At 44.4% G+C, this 19,116-nt stretch overlaps 1 protein-coding gene across 1 annotated transcript in view; it reads left to right on the top strand.

Moving 5' to 3' along the window:
* Positions 1-18,866, top strand: part of LOC132591245 (uncharacterized) — a 34,593-nt gene extending 15,727 nt beyond the window's left edge. The window contains exons 5-6 of the mRNA XM_088662560.1: positions 3,324-4,314; positions 15,833-18,866. Of these exons, the coding sequence (XP_088518686.1) occupies positions 3,324-4,314; positions 15,833-16,544 (1,703 nt within the window). The 3' untranslated portion in view covers positions 16,545-18,866. The remainder of the gene's footprint in view (positions 1-3,323; positions 4,315-15,832) is intronic.
* The last annotated feature ends 250 nt before the right edge of the window (positions 18,867-19,116 follow it).

Raw genomic sequence — 19,116 nt, 5'->3', positions numbered from 1 at the left:
GGTTGCATTACCCCATTAAAATCACCTAATAAGATTATTTCTTCATCTGAAATATACTCTCCCATCTTCTCTCCCAATTTTTTTAAAAAATCTTTTTTACAACCATTTGGCGCATAGATGTTAATCACTACTACGTTCTTTCCTGGTGTAAATAGTCTCACTCCCACCATCCTTCCTTCTTCATCCTGAAATTATTTCTCTGCTTTAATATTTTGTTTAACGTAAATTACTACCCCCCTTTTCTTTTTTCTATTACATGAAATAAATTCCGTTCCTAAACTTTTATTAATTAATACTCTCTCGTGTTTTTTAGAAATATGGGTTTCTTGAAGAGCAATGACATTCCAATTATTCTTTTTTAATATGCGTTCTATCTTGTTTCGTTTGCACTTATTATTTAACCCATTAGTGTTCCAAGAAACAATATTAAAATCCATTGCTTTATTTAATTTCACAAATCGATTTCTAAAATATTCTTCTACAGAAAACAGAAAAGGGTGGGGGTTTCCCTTTCAAACAACCTTGATACAGGATGTAATGAATCTTCAAAAAAAAGTGATTATAATCCAATTTAGCTCTCTATTATTACTATCGGGGTTGTTTTCCACTTAGGCTTACAATAAAGAAAATTCAACAGGTCAAGTTAACAATTCAGGCTATTCTTACTAGTCCACCAATCAATCATTCAAGTTCGTCTCCTCCTTCCTCGTCTTCCTTGAAAAGTTCTTTCCTATTTCTGTTACAAAATTTCTCCACTTCACCCACCGATCTAAATGTTCTTTTTCTACCTTTAAATACAAAGGTGAGTCCCTCGGGAAACTCCCAAGCAAACCAAATACCCTGTTTTGTTAGGGCCTCTGTCAAATTTTTATAGGCCTGTCTTTTCATCCTAAGCCTTTTGGGTATCTCCTTAAATATGGCTATTGACCTCCCTTCAATGGTTAAATTTTCTTGTTTCTTCCTTTGGAAGATTTTATCCTTCAAAAATATAGAATTCAAAATCAACATACAATCTCCTGGCCCCTTAATATTCTTTGCTCTGTCGATTCTTATTCTATAAATTTTTTCAATGTCCATTGCTAAATCCTCTTCCTTCACTTGCAGCCACTCCGCCAGTCCTTTAATTATTTTCTCTTCCACTTGTTCGTTTGCGGTCTCGGGTACGCCCCTCATCCTCAAGTGCAGTTCTTTTTGCTTCATCTCCAGAAGCGCAATTTGATCCGCTAGGTCCTCCTGTGTCTTTTTTTCTTTTTTGCGCTTCTTCTTCCTCTTTTTCTCTTGCTGCCTTCATTTCTTTATTATCCATTGTCACTTTCTTTATGGCTTCTTCCTGTTTGCTCATTTTTGCACTTAAGTCTTTAACAGCTTTGTCCAGTTCTTTATTTTTTCCATGCAATTCCTTCATTTGGCTAGTCAAATCTGCAATCATTTTGGAGTTACCCTCAATTTTGGATTGTAAATTATATTCCACAGAGTCTAATTTCTCATTTAGAGACTTGTTCATTTCCGTTATAAGTTCCTTTATGTCAGTCAGAGCATCGTTGTCACTTGGATTGGTCATTGATTGTCTCCTTTGCTGATTTCCTGCCATTGCTGTCGCAGATCCTTGCTGTTCTTTGTATTTTTTCAAAGGCATACTCTGCTGTAGTGTCTCCTTTTTCCAAGTCTGTCTCTCAAATTCTTCCCGTGTATTTTAGATCTCTAAGTTTGACAGAGACCTCTTTATTCTCTTTCTTGGGAGCTCCCTCTCCCACCTTTAAAAAGTCATTCTCTTAGTTCAGCCCGTTTTTAGAAAGGGGAATCGGCGATGTAATAGGGATGGGGGGGAACTCTCCTCAGAGACAGCTCTTTGTTCTTTTATGGCTGCTTGCCAGAGGGCTAGATTGTAACTCTCCCTCCCACACCTCTTCTAGCTGTGCGAGCCGTGTGAGCTGTCACGTCACTTTCTCTTTCTTCCTCTCCTCCTCCTCCTCCGTCCTTCCCCCTCCTCCTCTTCTCTGCTTAGGAAAGAACTTTTAGCAGAGCCTGGCACTCATCCAAGTCTCCATTTTGAAACAAAGTTATTAACTCGTTTATTTGGGGATTGATCTTTATTAAATATATATTTTCCTCAGTCCGCTGTTATCCCCAATAATCAGTTCGAGGTCTGAATCACAGTCTTTAACAATAATCCACAGGGCTATCAAATCGCAAGTCTTTGGCGATACGTAAAAGAAGTTCCTTCGACTCTTTCCCCCCCCCCCACCCGTGCTGTAGTTAAAGCCCTCTTAAAATTTTCTTCTCTCAACTCACGGGTCGGTGTTCCCTGTTTTCCTTCAGCCGAAGAGCTCTGGTGCTTGCTAGGTGGATCTCTAGGGCGCCGCGTCTGCAGTTACTTTGTAGCGGTCGCTGCTCTTGCCGCCGCTGCCGCCGGTATCGCGTCTGGCTCCTCTCCGCCGCTTTCACCGTTTTTGGGGTGCCGCGGCAGAGTTCCGCCACTCCACGCTGCTTTTGGTTCCTCAGCAGGGGTCCCGTACCTCTGCCTTTACATGCGGGGGGGGGGGGTTTCAGGCGCCAATCGCCCCCCGTCAACCCACTAACTGCAGTTTTTCTCTCCGCTGTTATCGGAGCTCTTCCAACCTGATCCACTCGCTAGCGCACCTTCACCGGAAGTCCTACTCATGCCATTTTAAACACTGATCAGGCGTGTCTGAACCACCCAGACCTTCTTAAATGTGGACTTCAGAGTTTTTAGGGAAGTTGAAGTAAGGGAAGTTTTTAGGGAAGTTGGAGTGGATTCCTGACTTGAGCCAAACAAAATCTATCCCAGTAAAAGCCAAGCAATATGTCAGTTACTATCAGCCAACAAACACAGTGAAAACTATAGTAAAGCCTCACATCTAACTTTCTTCAGTTCTTCCTCTATCACAAGCATTCATTAACTTTGTTCAATAATGGATGTGAACCACATCCCGTTTGCTCTGAGTGGGGTTGGGGTCCGGGGCAGCAATGCAGAGTTAGCAAGACTTACACTAACATGGCTGGGGGAGGGGTCAGGCGGTGGGTTTGATGGTTCTGTGTCTTCTGCACCCCAGTCACAGTATGCTGGCAGTGGCCCCCCACTGGTTTCAAGAGAGTCAGACGCCCGGCAGGCGTGCTCAAATGCTGGGGGGTCAAAGATGCCACACATTGACAATGACATTAAGTTAGACTTCAAGGATTTCATCTTGAGGCCAAAATGGAGCACTCTCAATCTTGCAGTGAGGTGGGGAAAATAACTTGGTTCAATAATCTGGAGCTCCATTTCTTCCTGAGGCTCTAATTAGCTTCTCTCTTCATTGCAGATGATGATGAATTGGAAGGGAAGAACAAGGGGGACCACAACGGAATCCACATAGCGGAGAAGCCAGATAAATATTCAGAGTGTGGAGAAAACATCCGTCAGAGCTCCCAGTCCACCTCCCATCCAAGAAAGAGCTTCATTCGGAGGGATAGCCTCACTCCACACGAAAGAACTCACAGTAGAGAGAAATTGCATCACTGCAGAGAATGTGGGAAGAGCTTCAATCAGAAGTATAGTCTCACTTCCCATCAAAGAATTCATACAGGGGAGAAACCCTATCAGTGCTTTGAATGTGGAAAGAGCTTCAGTCACAACTCCCATCTCACTTCCCACCTCAGAATTCATACAGGGGAGAAACCCTATCAGTGCTTGGAATGTGGAAAGAGCTTCAGAAAGAACTCCCAGCTCAGTTGCCATCAAAGAATTCATACGGGGGAGAAACCCTATCAGTGCTTCGAATGTGGAAAGAGCTTCAGCCAGGGAACCCATCTCACTCTCCATCAAAGAATTCATACAGGGGAGAAACCCTTTCAGTGCTTTGAATGTGGAAAGAGCTTCAGTCGCAGTCAGAGTCTCACTCTCCATCAAAGAATTCATACCGGGGAGAAACCCTTCCAGTGCTTTGAATGTGGAAAAAGCTTCAGATACAGCCAATCTCTCTATTCCCATCGAAGAATTCATACAGGGGAGAAACCCTATCAGTGCTTCGAATGTGGAAAGAGCTTCTGTGACAGTTCCAGTCTCTCTTCCCATCAAAGAATTCATACAGGGGAGAAACCCTACCAGTGCTTTGAATGTGGAAAAAGCTTCAGTCACAGGCAAACTCTCACATACCATCAAAGAAGTCATACAGGGGAGAAACCCTATCAGTGCTTTGAATGTGGAAAGAGCTTTCGTCAGAGTGGGGGTCTCACTTTGCATCAAAGAATTCATACCGGGGAAAAACCATTTCAGTGCTTCGAATGTGGAAAGAGCTTCCGGGAGGGGACTAAGCTCAATAGCCATCGAAGAATTCATACAGGGTAGAAAACGTATCAGTGCTTGGAATGTGGGGATTGGACTCAGCTCAATAGTCATCGAAGAATTCATACAGGGGAGAAACCCTATCAGTGCTTGGATTGTGGAAAGAGCTTCAGTCAAATCGCCCATCTCACTTCCCATCAAAGAATTCATACAGAGGGAACACCAAAAAGGAAAAATAATAAAGCAAAAATTATTAAACAACCCTCACAAAACACAATTGTATAGAAAACAGAAAGGGTGGAAGAATAACTGAAATTACCCTTTATCACATTTGTATCATATATATCATATCACTCGTCAGCACATTGAAAGGCAGGCTCCCCCACCTCTCCCCTGGGTGCCCCCCTCTTCTCCCCATCTCCTACCCTGAGAGATCCTTCCTTCCCTGAGTTCCTTGCAGGTCCCGCCCACCTCCAACTCTCCTCTTCCTATGTGTGTCCTCCTTAATTCAAAATAAAGGAATCTGAATATAAATTATACAAAAAGTAGATGAAAAGGAATCTCCCATTCCCGTTTGAAAATCATCTCTAGCAATAATTATTCAGAATATGCACTCCAGAATAAACCCAACTGTATTTAGTATCTAAATGTTTTTCCTCCCTTTCAGCAAGATGACACTTTCCCTACATTTCCCTCCCTAGCCAAACTTTTAAATTGTAACCACTCAGACAGTTATAATAATAATAATAATAATAATAATAATAATAATAATAATAAATTTTTATTTATACCCCGCCCTCCCCAGTCAGAAACCGGGCTCAGGGCGGCTGACACCAACAGAACCACAATAAAACATAAAAACAATTAATTAAAATACAGATTAAAATACAGTATTAAAATTTAAAGTGCAGCCTCATTTCAAGTAGGCCATAAGTGGCTGACACCAACAGAACCACAATAAAAGAGTCAGTTCAATATGACTCTAATAATGATAGTCTCTTAATCCACATTAGTATTTATCCAGTTCCTTGTTCAGTTCTTATAAAGCCTTTTAAAAACCATTTCAACAAATTTCAGCCAAATCACAATCCAAAATTATTGTCTCTTAATGTTCATCCAATCCTGCTTCCTTTTAGGAAATCTTTGGACATCTTAATCCACTGGGGATTGGGAAGAAGGCATTTTAGTTCCCTTTCCTCATACGAGATCGTAGCTTGCGTTGTTCACAGTTTCAGGAGTTGCATTGAATCCCCTTTTGCTGGCTGTACATTTTTCTCTGCCGATCATTCCCACACCAGCTCAGCCCAACCTCGTCTTTCCGTGGAGCTCTTTATCCTCCTGTTCTTCCCTCACCTGCTCAACACAACCTTCTGTGTCTCCCAGTGACTCCTTTCCAATGACTCCCAGCTTATGACCCACACATTCCCCACGGTCTCTTTTTCTGGGTCTTCAGTGCCAAGGCGCTCCATGTCTGGATGGAGAGCAGAGCTGCAGAAGCTTCTTTGGAGTGGATGCATCTGGTTCCCAATAAATCACACAGAGGCAAAGTTCATTGGCAAAAGAAGAACTTTCTACTACAGGTTTTTCAGCTTTGTAATCGAACAAAACTTCACAGACATGAAAGTAAGAAACAGAAACCAAAGAACTGGAAATCTCAAAGAACTGGAAATCTCATGACCAACAGTCTATGATTGGCAGATGAAGATGATGGAGTATATGGAATTGGCTGAGATGACCGGAAGAATCCGCAACCGGGGAGAAGAAGCGACAGAAGAAGAATGGAAAGATTTTGAATTGTATTTTTAAAAATATGCTAAAGTTATATATTAAGATCAGATTTAGGATATAAAGAAGCTGTGGAATTAGGGATTAAGTAAATTAGATAGAAGTATAATAATTTTAGAAAATGTTATTAAAAATGTATTGAAAATTGCTAAATTTTAAATTGCAAGGAAGCGTAGTAGGTGGGAACCCGAGGAGGTCCCTATATATAATGTGAAAAGAAAAGGATTAGGTATTTAGATTTCTGTGGTTTTCTTTGTCTTTTTCTTTCTTTCTTTATCTTTGTTTTATTCTGTATTGCTGTCTTTTTTATTATTGTAAATTTAATAAAAATGTAATAGAAATAAAAGAAACCAGCCCACTGAGCTCTCAGATTTATCTTTCTGGCTCAGTGCGACCTTCAGCTAACAAAATGCAAATCATATATCCAGCTGCCTCAGCAGAAAAGAACAGAACCTTCTGGAAGGAACCAGTATTTTCTGGTTTCTGCCCTCAAAACTTTAGCCATTACATTTTGTCTGCCAGAAAAAAAGATCTTTAGCTCCCTAGTTTCTGTGGCAACTCTTTATGGGATGTGGTTATTTGCTGGCACATTTGTATTTCAATCTTGATGGCAGAAAGTGAGGAGGAATTAAAGAACCTTTTAATGAGGGTGAAAGAGGAGAGCGCAAAATATAGCTGAAGCTCAACATCGAAAAAACTAAGATCATGGCCACTGGTTCCATCACCTCCTGGCAAATAGAAGGGGAAGAAATGGAGACAGTGAGAGATTTTACTTTCTTGGGTTCCATGATCACTGCAGATGGTGACAGCAGTCACGAAATTAAAAGACGCCTGCTTCTTAGGAGAAAAGCAATGACAAACCTAGACAGCATCTTAAAAAGCAGAGACATCACCTTGCCTACAAAGGTCCGTATAGTTAAAGCTATGGTTTTCTCAGTAGTGATGTATGGAAGTGAGAGCTGGACCATAAAGAAGGCTGATTGCCAAAGAATTGATGCTTTTGAATTATGGTGCTGGAGGAGACTCTTGAGAGTCCCATGCTTGGTCCCAGCTCATGCCCACCTAGCAGTTTGAAAGCACGTCAAAACAAGGAACATAGGAATAATAAATGATGCAAACATGTAGACCAAGTCTTCTCATGTCATTTGTATATAAAATAGCAGAATAAATTTGCTGTAATATCTGTAACATATGGTTCATCAATAGTGGTCGGTGTATGAGTTCTGGGTTCAAGATTACTTTAAACTGAAATAAAAAAGCGGAAACAGGAAAGAACAGAGAACATTAAACTCTTCTTCTTTGGCGATCACTCGTATCGCATAGCCAAATGCCTGGTCAAGACCTCCTGTGGCCGCTGTGCTTAGGTGCTTAGTGTGAGTAATAGTCATTTTCCCTCTTCTGTCACCAATCAAACAATGCTGAAATGGCGAAACTTACAGTAAGCCTGGCCATTTTGGGGGGGGGATCCAACTGCCCCCAAACAATGGGGGGCATGAAGAGAAGGAAGGAGAAATGAAGGAGAAGCTGGAAGGGGGAGCAGCCAAGAGGGAAACTCGGGGAAAACTCCCTCAGGAAAGTGGGGCAAAGGAGAGGAGGAGGCCAAAGGGAATCTGAACAGGGATTGGCCAGCTGTCCAATGGAGAGGCTTCTGATTGGTCCAGCCCTGCTCTAGGGTGGGGAATGGGGTTAGATGTTTCTTGGGAGCCCAGTATAAACTTCCTTTCTGGCAGGAAACACAGGGAAAGGGAGGCAGGGATTCCTCTCGCGTTGAACTGGGAAGATTCCCAGAGGGAGGGGCCGCCCTGAGCAACCATGCGTCCCCTCCCCCCTTCCTGGGCTTCCCTTTCCTGCCTGTGGGGCTTTTCAAGGGGGGGGTCTTCCACATCAGCCCCCCTCCCCCATCGCATGTGCATTTCATTCCTTGTATGGGACGCTTCCTCCTCTGTCTCTTTTCCTGGGATGAAAAGTGGCTGCAGAAGCATAAAAATCCACTTGAGGGGGGGATTATTTTCGGGAGGGGGAAAATCTCCTGGAAGGGGAGCCCCCCTCCATCACCCCCCATGGAGCCATTTCTGAGTACCTCCTGCCACTAGGCAGACTTTCGCCTCTTCTCCATCCCAGCCCTTCCTTGGGATCCAGGAGCCTGGAGGTACAATGTTGGGAGAGGGGGAGAGCCAAGGTAACCCCCCATGGCCAGCCCCCCCTCCCTTGCAGTTAATCTGGTTAGATGTGGGCTCCTTGGGGCAGAGTCCTTGGCACTGACAGAGGGAGGTAATGAAGGGGTGGCAGCCCTTTGAGCGCAGGCGCAGAAGCAGGAAAAACTGCAGGAAGGGAGAGGGAGGGGCGGGCTCGGTGCCTTCGGCTTTGCAAGGGTTAAAAGGAGCAGACCTGATTCCTAGAGAGGACAGGAAGTGAAGGGGGAGTGAAGGTCCTCCGTGGCTAAATTCCCTCCCTGCCACATCCCTTCCTGCCGGCAGAGAGGAGCCTGCTTTCTGCTCTCGCCTTTGCAAAAAGCTTCCTTGGTGCCCCTCCTGGAATCGGGTGAGTCTCCTCTCTCTTTTTCCCCCTGAGGGTGCCAAGGGGAGAAGGGGGTCGCAGGGGTGCAGGGAGGGTGCATGGGGGTCCCTGTTCAGATCATGCCTGGTGGGGGGGAGACCCCCAATTTAGGGAGCAGAGCAGGGCCGTCTTAAGCATATCCGGCGCCATGGTACAAGGATCCATCCAGCGGCCCCCCCCCGTTTCCCAGGCTTGTAATCTTTTTTAAGGGGGGGACCCCAAAGTTGTTGGAATTTTTTTAGGAAAGGTTTCCCGGAGTAGTTGACATTTTTGTAGGGAGCTGACACCATGCTTACACATTATCTCTGCTTGGGAAAAGAAAACAGGAAACATAAACAAACTTTTTTAGTTGCTCGTTTATTAACATTGCATTTATTATTAAGTATTACAACACCACCACATTTGTCCTAAAGGTTTATTTTTTTAACTGTACTGTGTTCCCATATTCTCCCCCCCCAAGTTGCTTTACAATGGGATGCTATGCATATGATCTTGCTGCAAACTTCCTATACAACTTGCCAATACCAGTAAGCCTAGCCTTGCCACTCAGCCCAAAAGCTGCTCTTGTCTGATATCCCCCCCCCCACTTTTAATATCTATCCAAAGGGCTGATCCATTTTATCTTAGGTAGGATTTGAAGAACTGCCCGCGATCAAAAGAAATCCAGCTCCTTCTCATTTTAACCCCTCACCCCTCCTGGGAAGAAGAAAAAGAAGAAAGGGGGGGCAGATGGAGAAGGTTATATTTATGCAGATCTTCAGACACATTTTCTCTCCAGCAAAGCCCTGATAGGTGGGGTGCCTTCTGTTACCTGTCCTTACAGAACTCAATAACACACCCCCCCCCCCGCCAAAGAAGCGTGTTCCCAATACTGCAACAAAGAATATTAAGTAAGACAACTACATATCCTGGGTTTGCATAATGAGGCACATGCCAAAGCCCTCAACCCCAGCAGGGGGGTCCCTGCTGAGCCCCAGAACCCACCATAGCTGCCAAGTCTCCCGTATTCCCCGGGAAACCCCTGTTTTTCCAGCCATTCCCAGCTGGAGAAATGGATTTTTTTGTTTTTCCCCGGTTTACTTACCGGCCGGGGGAGGCTCCGGAGTCTCTGGACATGTGCAGAAGCGATTTCTGGCGTGGCGGCCATTTTGGAACTGGGCAGAGCATGCTCAGAAGCGACTTTCGATGCTGCTCTACCCAGTTCCAAAATGGCAGCAGCGCTACTTCCGGTCTGCCGGTCCCTTTTTTTTCCTGCAGGAACTTGGCAGGTATGGAACCCACTCGCTTACTCTTGCTGTGTCTTTGCCTGACTTCTCAAAGCAAGAGCAAGGGAAAGCAACTGGCTGCACTTGCTGCTTCAAGGCAGTGGTTCATATTGTGACGGCTCCTCCTGCTCCTCCTGTGCTGCTGAACTCCGTCAGCCAGAGCTGGGAAGCAGAGTTGGAGCGCCTGCTTCTCCGCCTCCTCTTGCTGCTGCTTCCATCGACGCTTGGAACCTCGGGTTCATAGAGCCCACACGGCGCAGCCAAAGGAGGCGGGGAGGGGAGGGGGCAGCACACAAGCCAGCCAGCCAGCCAAGCGCCCACGCCCCAGACGAGCCAGTCGGGCACACGCACCTGGCTTGGCCCAGAAGACCGCCTCCCATTCCCTCCGTGCTCCAAGTTTACGCCCGCCCTTCACTGCGGATGGCAGAGAGGAGGCAAATGGTCTGCACAGCCAGCCCACTGTCATAAACACAGCAAACCACATTCCTGCCAGCCAGATTGGCTGGCGGGGTGGCATGACGTGCCAGGCTCCTGGAGCTAGCTGCCTCAGTGGCAGTGCCTAACCGCCCCAAACACGAACAGCGCGCAGCTCTCTGGACACTGTTGCTGGGCGCCCCTGCTGGGTGTGTGCCGTGGCGCAGGGCCCCACTAAACCAAATGGAAAAGGCGCCTCTGAAGCAGAGGGTCCAAGCCAGGGAGGGGACGAGTTCACAGGGAGTCTGCAGCTCTGTTCTTCCTTGGGATCCAAATGCTGCCTTCCTTTTTGGGGAGGGGGCTTTGGGTCAAGGAAAATTGGGCATGCAAATAACCCCCCCTTCAGATCTAGGGTTAAGTCACATTTCTTGACAGAGGCTGTAGCCAGATGGGAACATTTGCACATGGGAAGAGCACAGGGAGAATAAAAGCCCTTCTGCATCTACAGCAGCAAAACTGGACCACTTCCTCTGTCTCAGATGCAACAACACATGTCTCTCCCCTATTCAGGCTAAAAAAGTAGAGGAACTAATGTGAAAGCAAATTTCAGATCTATCCTCATGAAATGCTAAAGCAAGGATAAAAGACTCCTTTTCCCAACATCATGGAGGGATTACCAGTCATTGAGTGGCTTGTACTACTAACATAAGATCCTTTTGGCTGACGGTAATAAAATTCATAGCATCCTGATAGGTACTTGTAAAAGCTTCTGGAAAAAATATAGCAGAGAGTCTGTGGGTTTTGATAAACAAGAAATGGAAATTGGTGCCATCTCAAAAGAGGCTAGTTCTATCAAGCTACCCTAAGCCATTGGGCATCTTGTCACAAGAGGAGTGTAAAGCTCACCTCTGGAGTTTTTATGTTTTGTTTTTCCTTTGGGTGGGTTTTAATCAGCTGAATTCATTATTATTATTTTGCCTTCTCCACACGTGATTTTTTATTTTTATATACAATCTTTTCAACAGAAGATTTACAACCAAAATAAACCAGAATATAAGTAAGAACATGACTCACATATTTTCCTTTGTACCAAATTATTCTGAAATCTCATTTTCTATTCCTTAATATTAGTATCCTTCTTTTAACTCCTTGTTCTTCACCTCTTAAATCACATTTATATGTTTAACAGATTTCCAGATGTTGCCCTTTACCTCCCTCCCCTCGACCCATTACTTCCCTTCACCCATGTGCAATCTTCTCTGTTGTTGTTTGTTGTTTAGTCGTTTAGTCGTGTCCGACTCTTCGTGACCCCATGGACCATAGCACGCCAGGCACTCCTGTCTTGCACTGCCTCCCGCAATTTGGTCAAACTCATGTTCGTAGCTTCGAGAACACTGTCCAACCATCTTGTCCTCTGTCGTCCCCTTCTCCTAGTGCCCTCAATCTTTCCCAACATCAGGGTCTTTTCCAAGGATTCTTCTCTTCTCATGAGGTGGCCAAAGTATTGGAGCCTCAGCTTCACGATCTGTCCTTCCAGGGAGCACTCAGGGCTGATTTCCTTAAGAATGGATAGGTTTGATCTTCTTGCAGTCCATGGGACTCTCAAGAGTCTCCTCCAGCACCATAATTCAAAAGCATCAATTCTTCGGCGATCAGCCTTCTTTATGGTCCAGCTCTCACTTCCATACATCACTACTGGGAAAACCATAGCGCAATCTTCTCTACATAATGTTATTTCTTGTTGTGTTAACTAACATTTGTATTTCTTATTCCATATATGTTATAATATCATCTTATATTCTTGCGCACTTTGAACTCCAATCCCAATTCTTTCCATGTACAGTATTCCTTTACACAGTTCCACTCTTTGTAGATATTTTGGTTAAAATTGTTGCCGTTAATTTTGCCATTTCAGCAAATTTGCAAATTTTATAAGTTCTCCTCTGGAGCCTTTAAAGGGTCTATAGAGCACCTAGCAGCACAGCAGAGCACAAAAGAGCACAACAGATTTAGGACTTGTGCAGGATATATACTTTGACGGCTTCCATGCCATGGTGGGAGCCACATTTCGAGACATTTGCAAAGATGGTGTATAAACACAGGGAATATCAAAGGAGGAGGAGGGGTGTATTAGTCTCAAGATTATTCAAGATTATTCAAAAATTTGGAGACTGGAGACTTGCAAAGATGGTGTATAAACACCAGGAATATTGAAGGAGGAGGGGTGTATTAGTCTCAAGATTATTCAAAAATCTCAAGTCTCAAGATTATTCAAAAATGTGGCATCACCAGCTCCTCTGCTTCCACATACAGATTTGGTCCCCATGCAACCCCAGACAGAGGCAAATATGGCCACAACATCTGCCTGGCTTGCAATGAGAGAGCTCAAGAGCGTCAACAGGGCTCTCTATACAAAGCACCTAGCATGGGGGCACCTACATGTAATAGCTACTTGTCTATTTTCTGCCCATGCTCTGGGGTTGCACTTTTCAGGCTTTGGGACAGGACGGTGACTGGTTTTGGCACCAAGTTCTGTCCATTATCCCCAATGAGTTCAATGGGATTTACTCTCAGGTCATTACTGTGCAGACCATGCCAGCCTTACAAAGTGGGGTGAGGAGGAAACAGAGGAAATTTGAACCACTGGAAATGTTTAGAAATGGGGCTTCTGTTGGGAAGGGGCTGCCCCGTTTGTGCTTCTCCAGGGGCAGCAGAATGTTTTGGGCAGGAGAATCCCCGCAGGGCCTCTGAGGCTCCCTTTGCTTCTTCCTCTCTCCCAGGACCCTGCAGCTTGTTTGGCTTCTCGACTCCTCAGGATGGATGAAAGAGACTGATCCTGTAAACCGAGCGAGGATGGAAGGGGGAAGATGGACGGTTGACCTGGTCAGGTTGTCTCCTGCATCCCTCCTCACAGCCTCTGAGCGTTCTCTCCCCGGGACCTCCAAGAGATCTGGTGAGTTCCAGGGGAGTGGAGATGGGGACATGGAGGGATGAAGCCGGAGAGGTTTTGGGGCTTGCTCAGCTTCGGGGTGGGAGGAGGCAGGCAGGCGGATGGAGATGGAGAAAGAGAGCACCTTTGGGGGCTCCACCACCTGTCTGCCTGCACCTTTGTCATCTACAGGGAATTTGAGCTAGGAATACAGCACAGCCCCGCAATGAATTGGCAGCTCAAAATGTCTAAAACCAGTACCGTGATCTGGATGCCTTACCAATGTCAGACACTGACCCATCACGCAGCTCTAGAAGCCACGACTCTTGAAAGTAACCTGATCCTGCATTGCAGATTGAACGCAGATGAGGCCTCTGTATGTTGCATTTTTCTTTTCTTTTTGGAGGAACTGTTTATTGCTTTTAAAAACAAGGATCATAGGACTAATAAGCGATACAAATATATAGACTCAGACTTCTCATGTCATTTGTATATCTCATAAACAGCAGAATAAATTTGCAGGAATATCTATAACATATGGTTCATCATTGGTGGTCAGTGTTCTGGGTTCATGAATTGGTATTAATTGAAACCAAAAAAGTGTAAACAGCAGAGAACAGAGAACATTCAACATTGCATAGCCGAATTCCTAGTCAGAAGCTCTTGTGGCTGTTGTGCTTAGATTAAGTGTGAGTAATAGTCATTTTCCCTCTTCTATTACCGATTAAACAATACAGAGCTTGTCTCCTCATGAAAATGAGGAGTGAAGAAAGTGAAGAAAGTGATTTACATATAAATATAAATTTAGACCAACCACATTGAGGTAACTGCTAATGGGGAGTATGCAGGCAAAGATGTTGCTGTTTCTTTCAAAGACGAGGCTTGGATGTTGCCGGATCCTGACCAGAGAGCTCTGCATAAGGAAATGAAGAAGGGGAATCGTGGGATCATGGACCTTCTCGGTAAAATTCCCGGTTAGATCATAACATGACCAACCTCCAAGAGACTGCAATCTACTTGCAGAATTAAAAATTGGGAGTTATCTACCCCCGGTTTTTTAGGGGTTCAGGTCAAAGTTGTTGAGCTTTTATTAGCAACTCACCAAAGGAGCACTGGGGGGGGGGGAACTGTTAATATGAGTCCTATCCACTGGCGAGCTGGCAGATGTGAGCCAGGTTAGTGGTGAGACTGTGTCTTTTCCCACACAGGAGAAAGGAAGTGCTTATCTCCTTATGCTCACGTGATACGTTACCCTGTACACTTTCTCTTTTGACTGAGCAAGATGCCTGTCGCTCATCGCTGCATCTCTCTCTTTGTAATAAAGTAGTTTAGCCTACTTAATGTGTGTTGTGCTTCATGTCGGAGGGCAATCGCAAATTGCTGCACTCCCGGACTAACAGCCAGGTGTGCTCCGGAAAGCTGTCAGCTGGACGGGCCTAACAAAAACAGCCTCCAGCCTCAGTTCGTAAGCTCCGCCTTCTGTTCTCCAACAATGGACGGAGGGGCCGGAAGGGGGGCAGCGATCGACCGCGATTGACCAAAACCTTGCAGGGATCTACCAGTGGATCGTGATTGACCTGTTGGACATCCCTGCTCTATTTGGATGGAGACCAATAGCATCTGGGATTCTGACATGCAGACCGTCAACCCTGAATGGAGGGATATCAACTGTTTCCTCTGTGACTGTTCTTTGTCTATTCATGCCTTTTTAAACACTGATCAGGCGTGTCTGAACCACCCAGACCTTCTTAAATGTGGGCTTCAGAGTTTTTAGGGAAGTTGAAGTAAGGGAACTTTTTAGGGAAGTTGGAGTGGATTCCTGACTTGAGCCAAACAAAATCTATCCCAGTAAAAGCCAAGCAATATGCCAGTTACTATCAGCCAACAAACACAGTGAAAACTATAGTAAAGCCTCACATCTAACTTTCTTCAGTTCTTCCTCTATCACAAGCATTCATTAACTTTGTTCAATAATGGATGTGAACCACATCCCGTTTGCTCTGAGTGGGGTTGGGGTCCGGGGCAGCAATGCAGAGTTAGCAAGACTTACACTAACATGGCTGGGGGAGGGGTCAGGCGGTGGGTTTGATGGTTCTGTGTCTTCTGCACCCCAGTCACAGTATGCTGGCAGTGGCCCCCCACTGGTTTCAAGAGAGTCAGACGCCCGGCAGGCGTGCTCAAATGCTGGGGGGTCAAAGATGCCACACATTGACAATGACATTAAGTTAGACTTCAAGGATGTCATCTTGAGGCCAAAACGGAGCACTCTCAATCTTGCAGTGAGGTGGGGAAAATAACTTGGTTCAATAATCTGGAGCTCCATTTCTTCCTGAGGCTCTAATTAGCTTCTCTCTTCATTGCAGATGGTGATGAATTGGAAGGGAAGAACAAGGGGGACCACAACGGAATCCACATAGCGGGGAAGTCAGATAAATATTCAAAGTGTGGAGAAAACATCCGTCAGAGCTCCCAGTCCACCTCCCATCCAAGAAAGAGCTTCATTCGGAGGGATAGCCTCACTCCACACGAAAGAACTCACAGTAGAGAGAAATTGCATCACTGCAGAGAATGTGGGAAGAGCTTCAATCAGAAGTATAGTCTCACTTCCCATCAAAGAATTCATACAGGGGAGAAACCCTATCAGTGCTTGGAATGTGGGAAAAGCTTCAGGTTCAGCCAAACTTTCTATTCCCATCAAAGAAGTCATACAGGAGAGAAACCCTATCAGTGCTTGCAGTGTCGAAAGAGCTTCAGTCGGAAGGAACATCTCACTTCCCATCAAAGAATTCATACGGGGGAGAAACCCTATCAGTGCTTCGAATGTGGAAAGAGCTTCAGGCGGGGACACCATCTCACTTTCCATCAAAGAATTCATACGGGGGAAAAACCCTATCAGTGCTTCGAATGTGGAAAGAGCTTCAGCCAGGGAAACCATCTCACTTTCCATCAAAGAATTCATACAGGGGAGAAACCCTATCAGTGCTTCGAATGTGGAAAGAGCTTCAGCCAGGGAGCCCAACTCACTGCCCATCAAAGAATTCATACTGGGGAGAAACCCTTTCAGTGCTTTGAATGTGGAAAGAGTTTCAGCCAGGGAAACCATCTCACTTCCCATCGAAGAATTCATACAGGGGAGAAACACTATCAGTGCTTCAGTTGTGGAAAGGACTTCTGTGACAGTTCCATGCTCTCTTCCCATCAAAGAATTCATACAGGGGAGAAACCCTATCAGTGCTTGGAATGTGGGAAGAGCTTCAATTGGAAGAAAAGTCTGACTTCCCATCAAAGAATTCATACAGAAGGAAAGTGAAAAAGGAAAAGTAATATAGCAAAAATTATTAAACAACCCTTACAAAACACAATTGTATAGAAAACAGAAAGGGTGGAAGAATATCTGAAATTACCCTTTGTCACATTTGTATCATATATATCATATCACTGGTCAGCACATAGAAAGGCAGGCTCCCCCACCACTCCCCTGGGTGTCCCCTTCTTCTCCCTGTCTCCCACCCTGAGAGATCCTTCCTTCCCTGAGTTCCTTGCAGGTCCCTCCCACCTCCAACTCTCCTCTTCCTATGTGTGTCCTCCTTAATTCAAAATAAAGGAATCTTAACATAAATAATACAAAAAGTAGACGGAAAGGAATCTCCCATTCCCATCTGAAAATCATCTCTAGCAACAATTATTCAGAATATGCACTCCAGAATAAACCCAACTGTATTTAGTATCAAGCCTTTTTCTTCCCTTTCAGCAAGATGACACTTTCCCTACATTTCCCTCCCTAGCCAAACTTTTAAATTTTAACCACTCAGACAGTTCAATATTACTCTAATAATGATAGTCTCTTAATCCACATTAGTATTTCTCCAGTTTCTCCGTCCAGTTTCTATAAAGCCTTTTAAAAAACCATTTCAACAAATTTCAGCCAAATCACAATCCAAAATTATTGTCTCTTAATGTTCATCCAATCCTGCTTCCTCTTCGTTCTTCTTTTCCTAATCTTTGGACATTTTAATCCACTGGGGATTAAAATCTTGGTTCCCTTTCCTCATAGGAGATCATAGCTTGCGTTGTTCACAGTTTCAGGAGTTGCACTGCATCCCCTTCTGCTGGCTGTACATTTTTCTCTGCCGATCATTCCCACACAAGCTCAGCCCAACCTCGTCTTTCCGTGGAGCTCTTTCTCCTCCTGTTCTTCCCTCACCTGCTCAACACAACCTTCTGCGTCTCCCAGTGACTCCATTCCAACGACTCCCAGCTTATGACCCACACATTCCCCAAGGTCTCTTTTTCTGGGTCTTCAGTGCCAAGGCGCTCCATGTCTGGATGGAGAGCAGAGCTGCAGAAGCTTCTTTGGAGTGGATGCATCTGGTTCCCAATAAATCACACAGAGGCAAAGTTCATTGGCAAAAGAAGAACTTTCTACTACAGGTTTTTCAGCTTTGTAATCGAACAAAACTTCAGGAAACTTGGCAGACATGAAAGTAAGAAACAGAAACCAAAGAACTGGAAATCTCAAAGAACTGGAAATCTCATGACCAACAGTCGATGATTGGCAGATGAAGATGATGGAGTATATGGAATTGCCTGAGATGACCGGAAGAATCCGCAACCGGGGAGAAGAAGCGACAGAAGAAGAATGGAAAGATTTTAAATTGTATTTTTTTAAAAATGCTAAAGTTATATATTAAGATCAGATTTAGGATATAAAGAAGCTGTGGAATTAGGGATTAAGTAAATTAGATAGAAGTATAATAATTTTAGAAAATGTTATTAAAAATGTATTGAAAATTGCTAAATTTTAAATTGCAAGGAAGCGTAGTAGGTGGGAACCCGAGGAGGTCCCTATATATAATGTGAAAAGAAAAGGATTAGGTATTTAGATTTCTGTGGTTTTCTTTGTCTTTTCTTTCTTTCTTTATCTTTGTTTTATTCTGTATTGCTGTCTTTTTTATTATTGTAAATTTAATAAAAATGTAATAGGAAAAAAAAGAAACCAGCCCACTGAGCTCTCAGATTTATCTTTCTGGCTCAGTGCGACCTTCAGCTAACAAAATGCAAATCATATATCCAGCTGCCTCAGCAGAAAAGAACAGAACCTTCTGGAAGGAACCAGTATTTTCTGGTTTCTGCCCTCAAAACTTTAGCCATTACATTTTGTCCGCCAGAAAAAAAGATCTTTAGCTCCCTAGTTTCTGTGGCAACTCTTTATGGGATGTGGTTATTTACTGGCACATTTGTATTTCAATCTTGATGGCAGAAAGTGAGGAGGAATTAAAGAACCTTTTAATGAGGGTGAAAGAGGAAAGCGCAAAATATAGCTGAAGCTCAACATAAAAAAAACTAAGATCATGGCCACTGGTCCCATCACCTCCTGGCAAATAGAAGGGGAAGAAATGGAGGCAGTGAGAGGTTTTACTTTCTTGGGTTCCATGATCACTGCAGATGGTGACAGCAGTCACGAAATTAAAAGACGCCTGCTTCTTAGGAGAAAAGCAATGACAAACCTAGACAGCATCTTAAAAAGCAGAGACATCACATAGGAATAATAAATGATGCAAACATGTAGACCAAGTCTTCTCATGTCATTTGTATATAAAATAGCAGAATAAATTTGCTGGAATATCTATAATGTATGGTTCATCAATAGTGGTCAGTGTATGAGTTCTGGGTTCATGAATTACTTTAAACTGAAATAAAAAAAGGGGAAACAGGAAAGAACAGAGAACATTCAACTCTTCTTATTCTTTGGCGATCACTCGTATCTCATAGCCAAATGCCTGGTCAAGAGCTCCGGTGGCCGCTGTCTCACACACACACCTCCCCAGCGGCTGGCCGGCAATGCTCCTGCGTCTGGATCCCTTTCCCTGTTTAAGAGGCTG

Source organism: Zootoca vivipara, chromosome 2 (assembly GCF_965207765.1).
Source record: "Zootoca vivipara chromosome 2, rZooViv2.hap1.1, whole genome shotgun sequence".
Lineage (NCBI taxonomy): Eukaryota > Metazoa > Chordata > Lepidosauria > Squamata > Lacertidae > Zootoca > Zootoca vivipara.
Note: the sequence above shows the minus strand (reverse complement) of the source record. Positions and strands in the feature narration are given on the sequence as shown.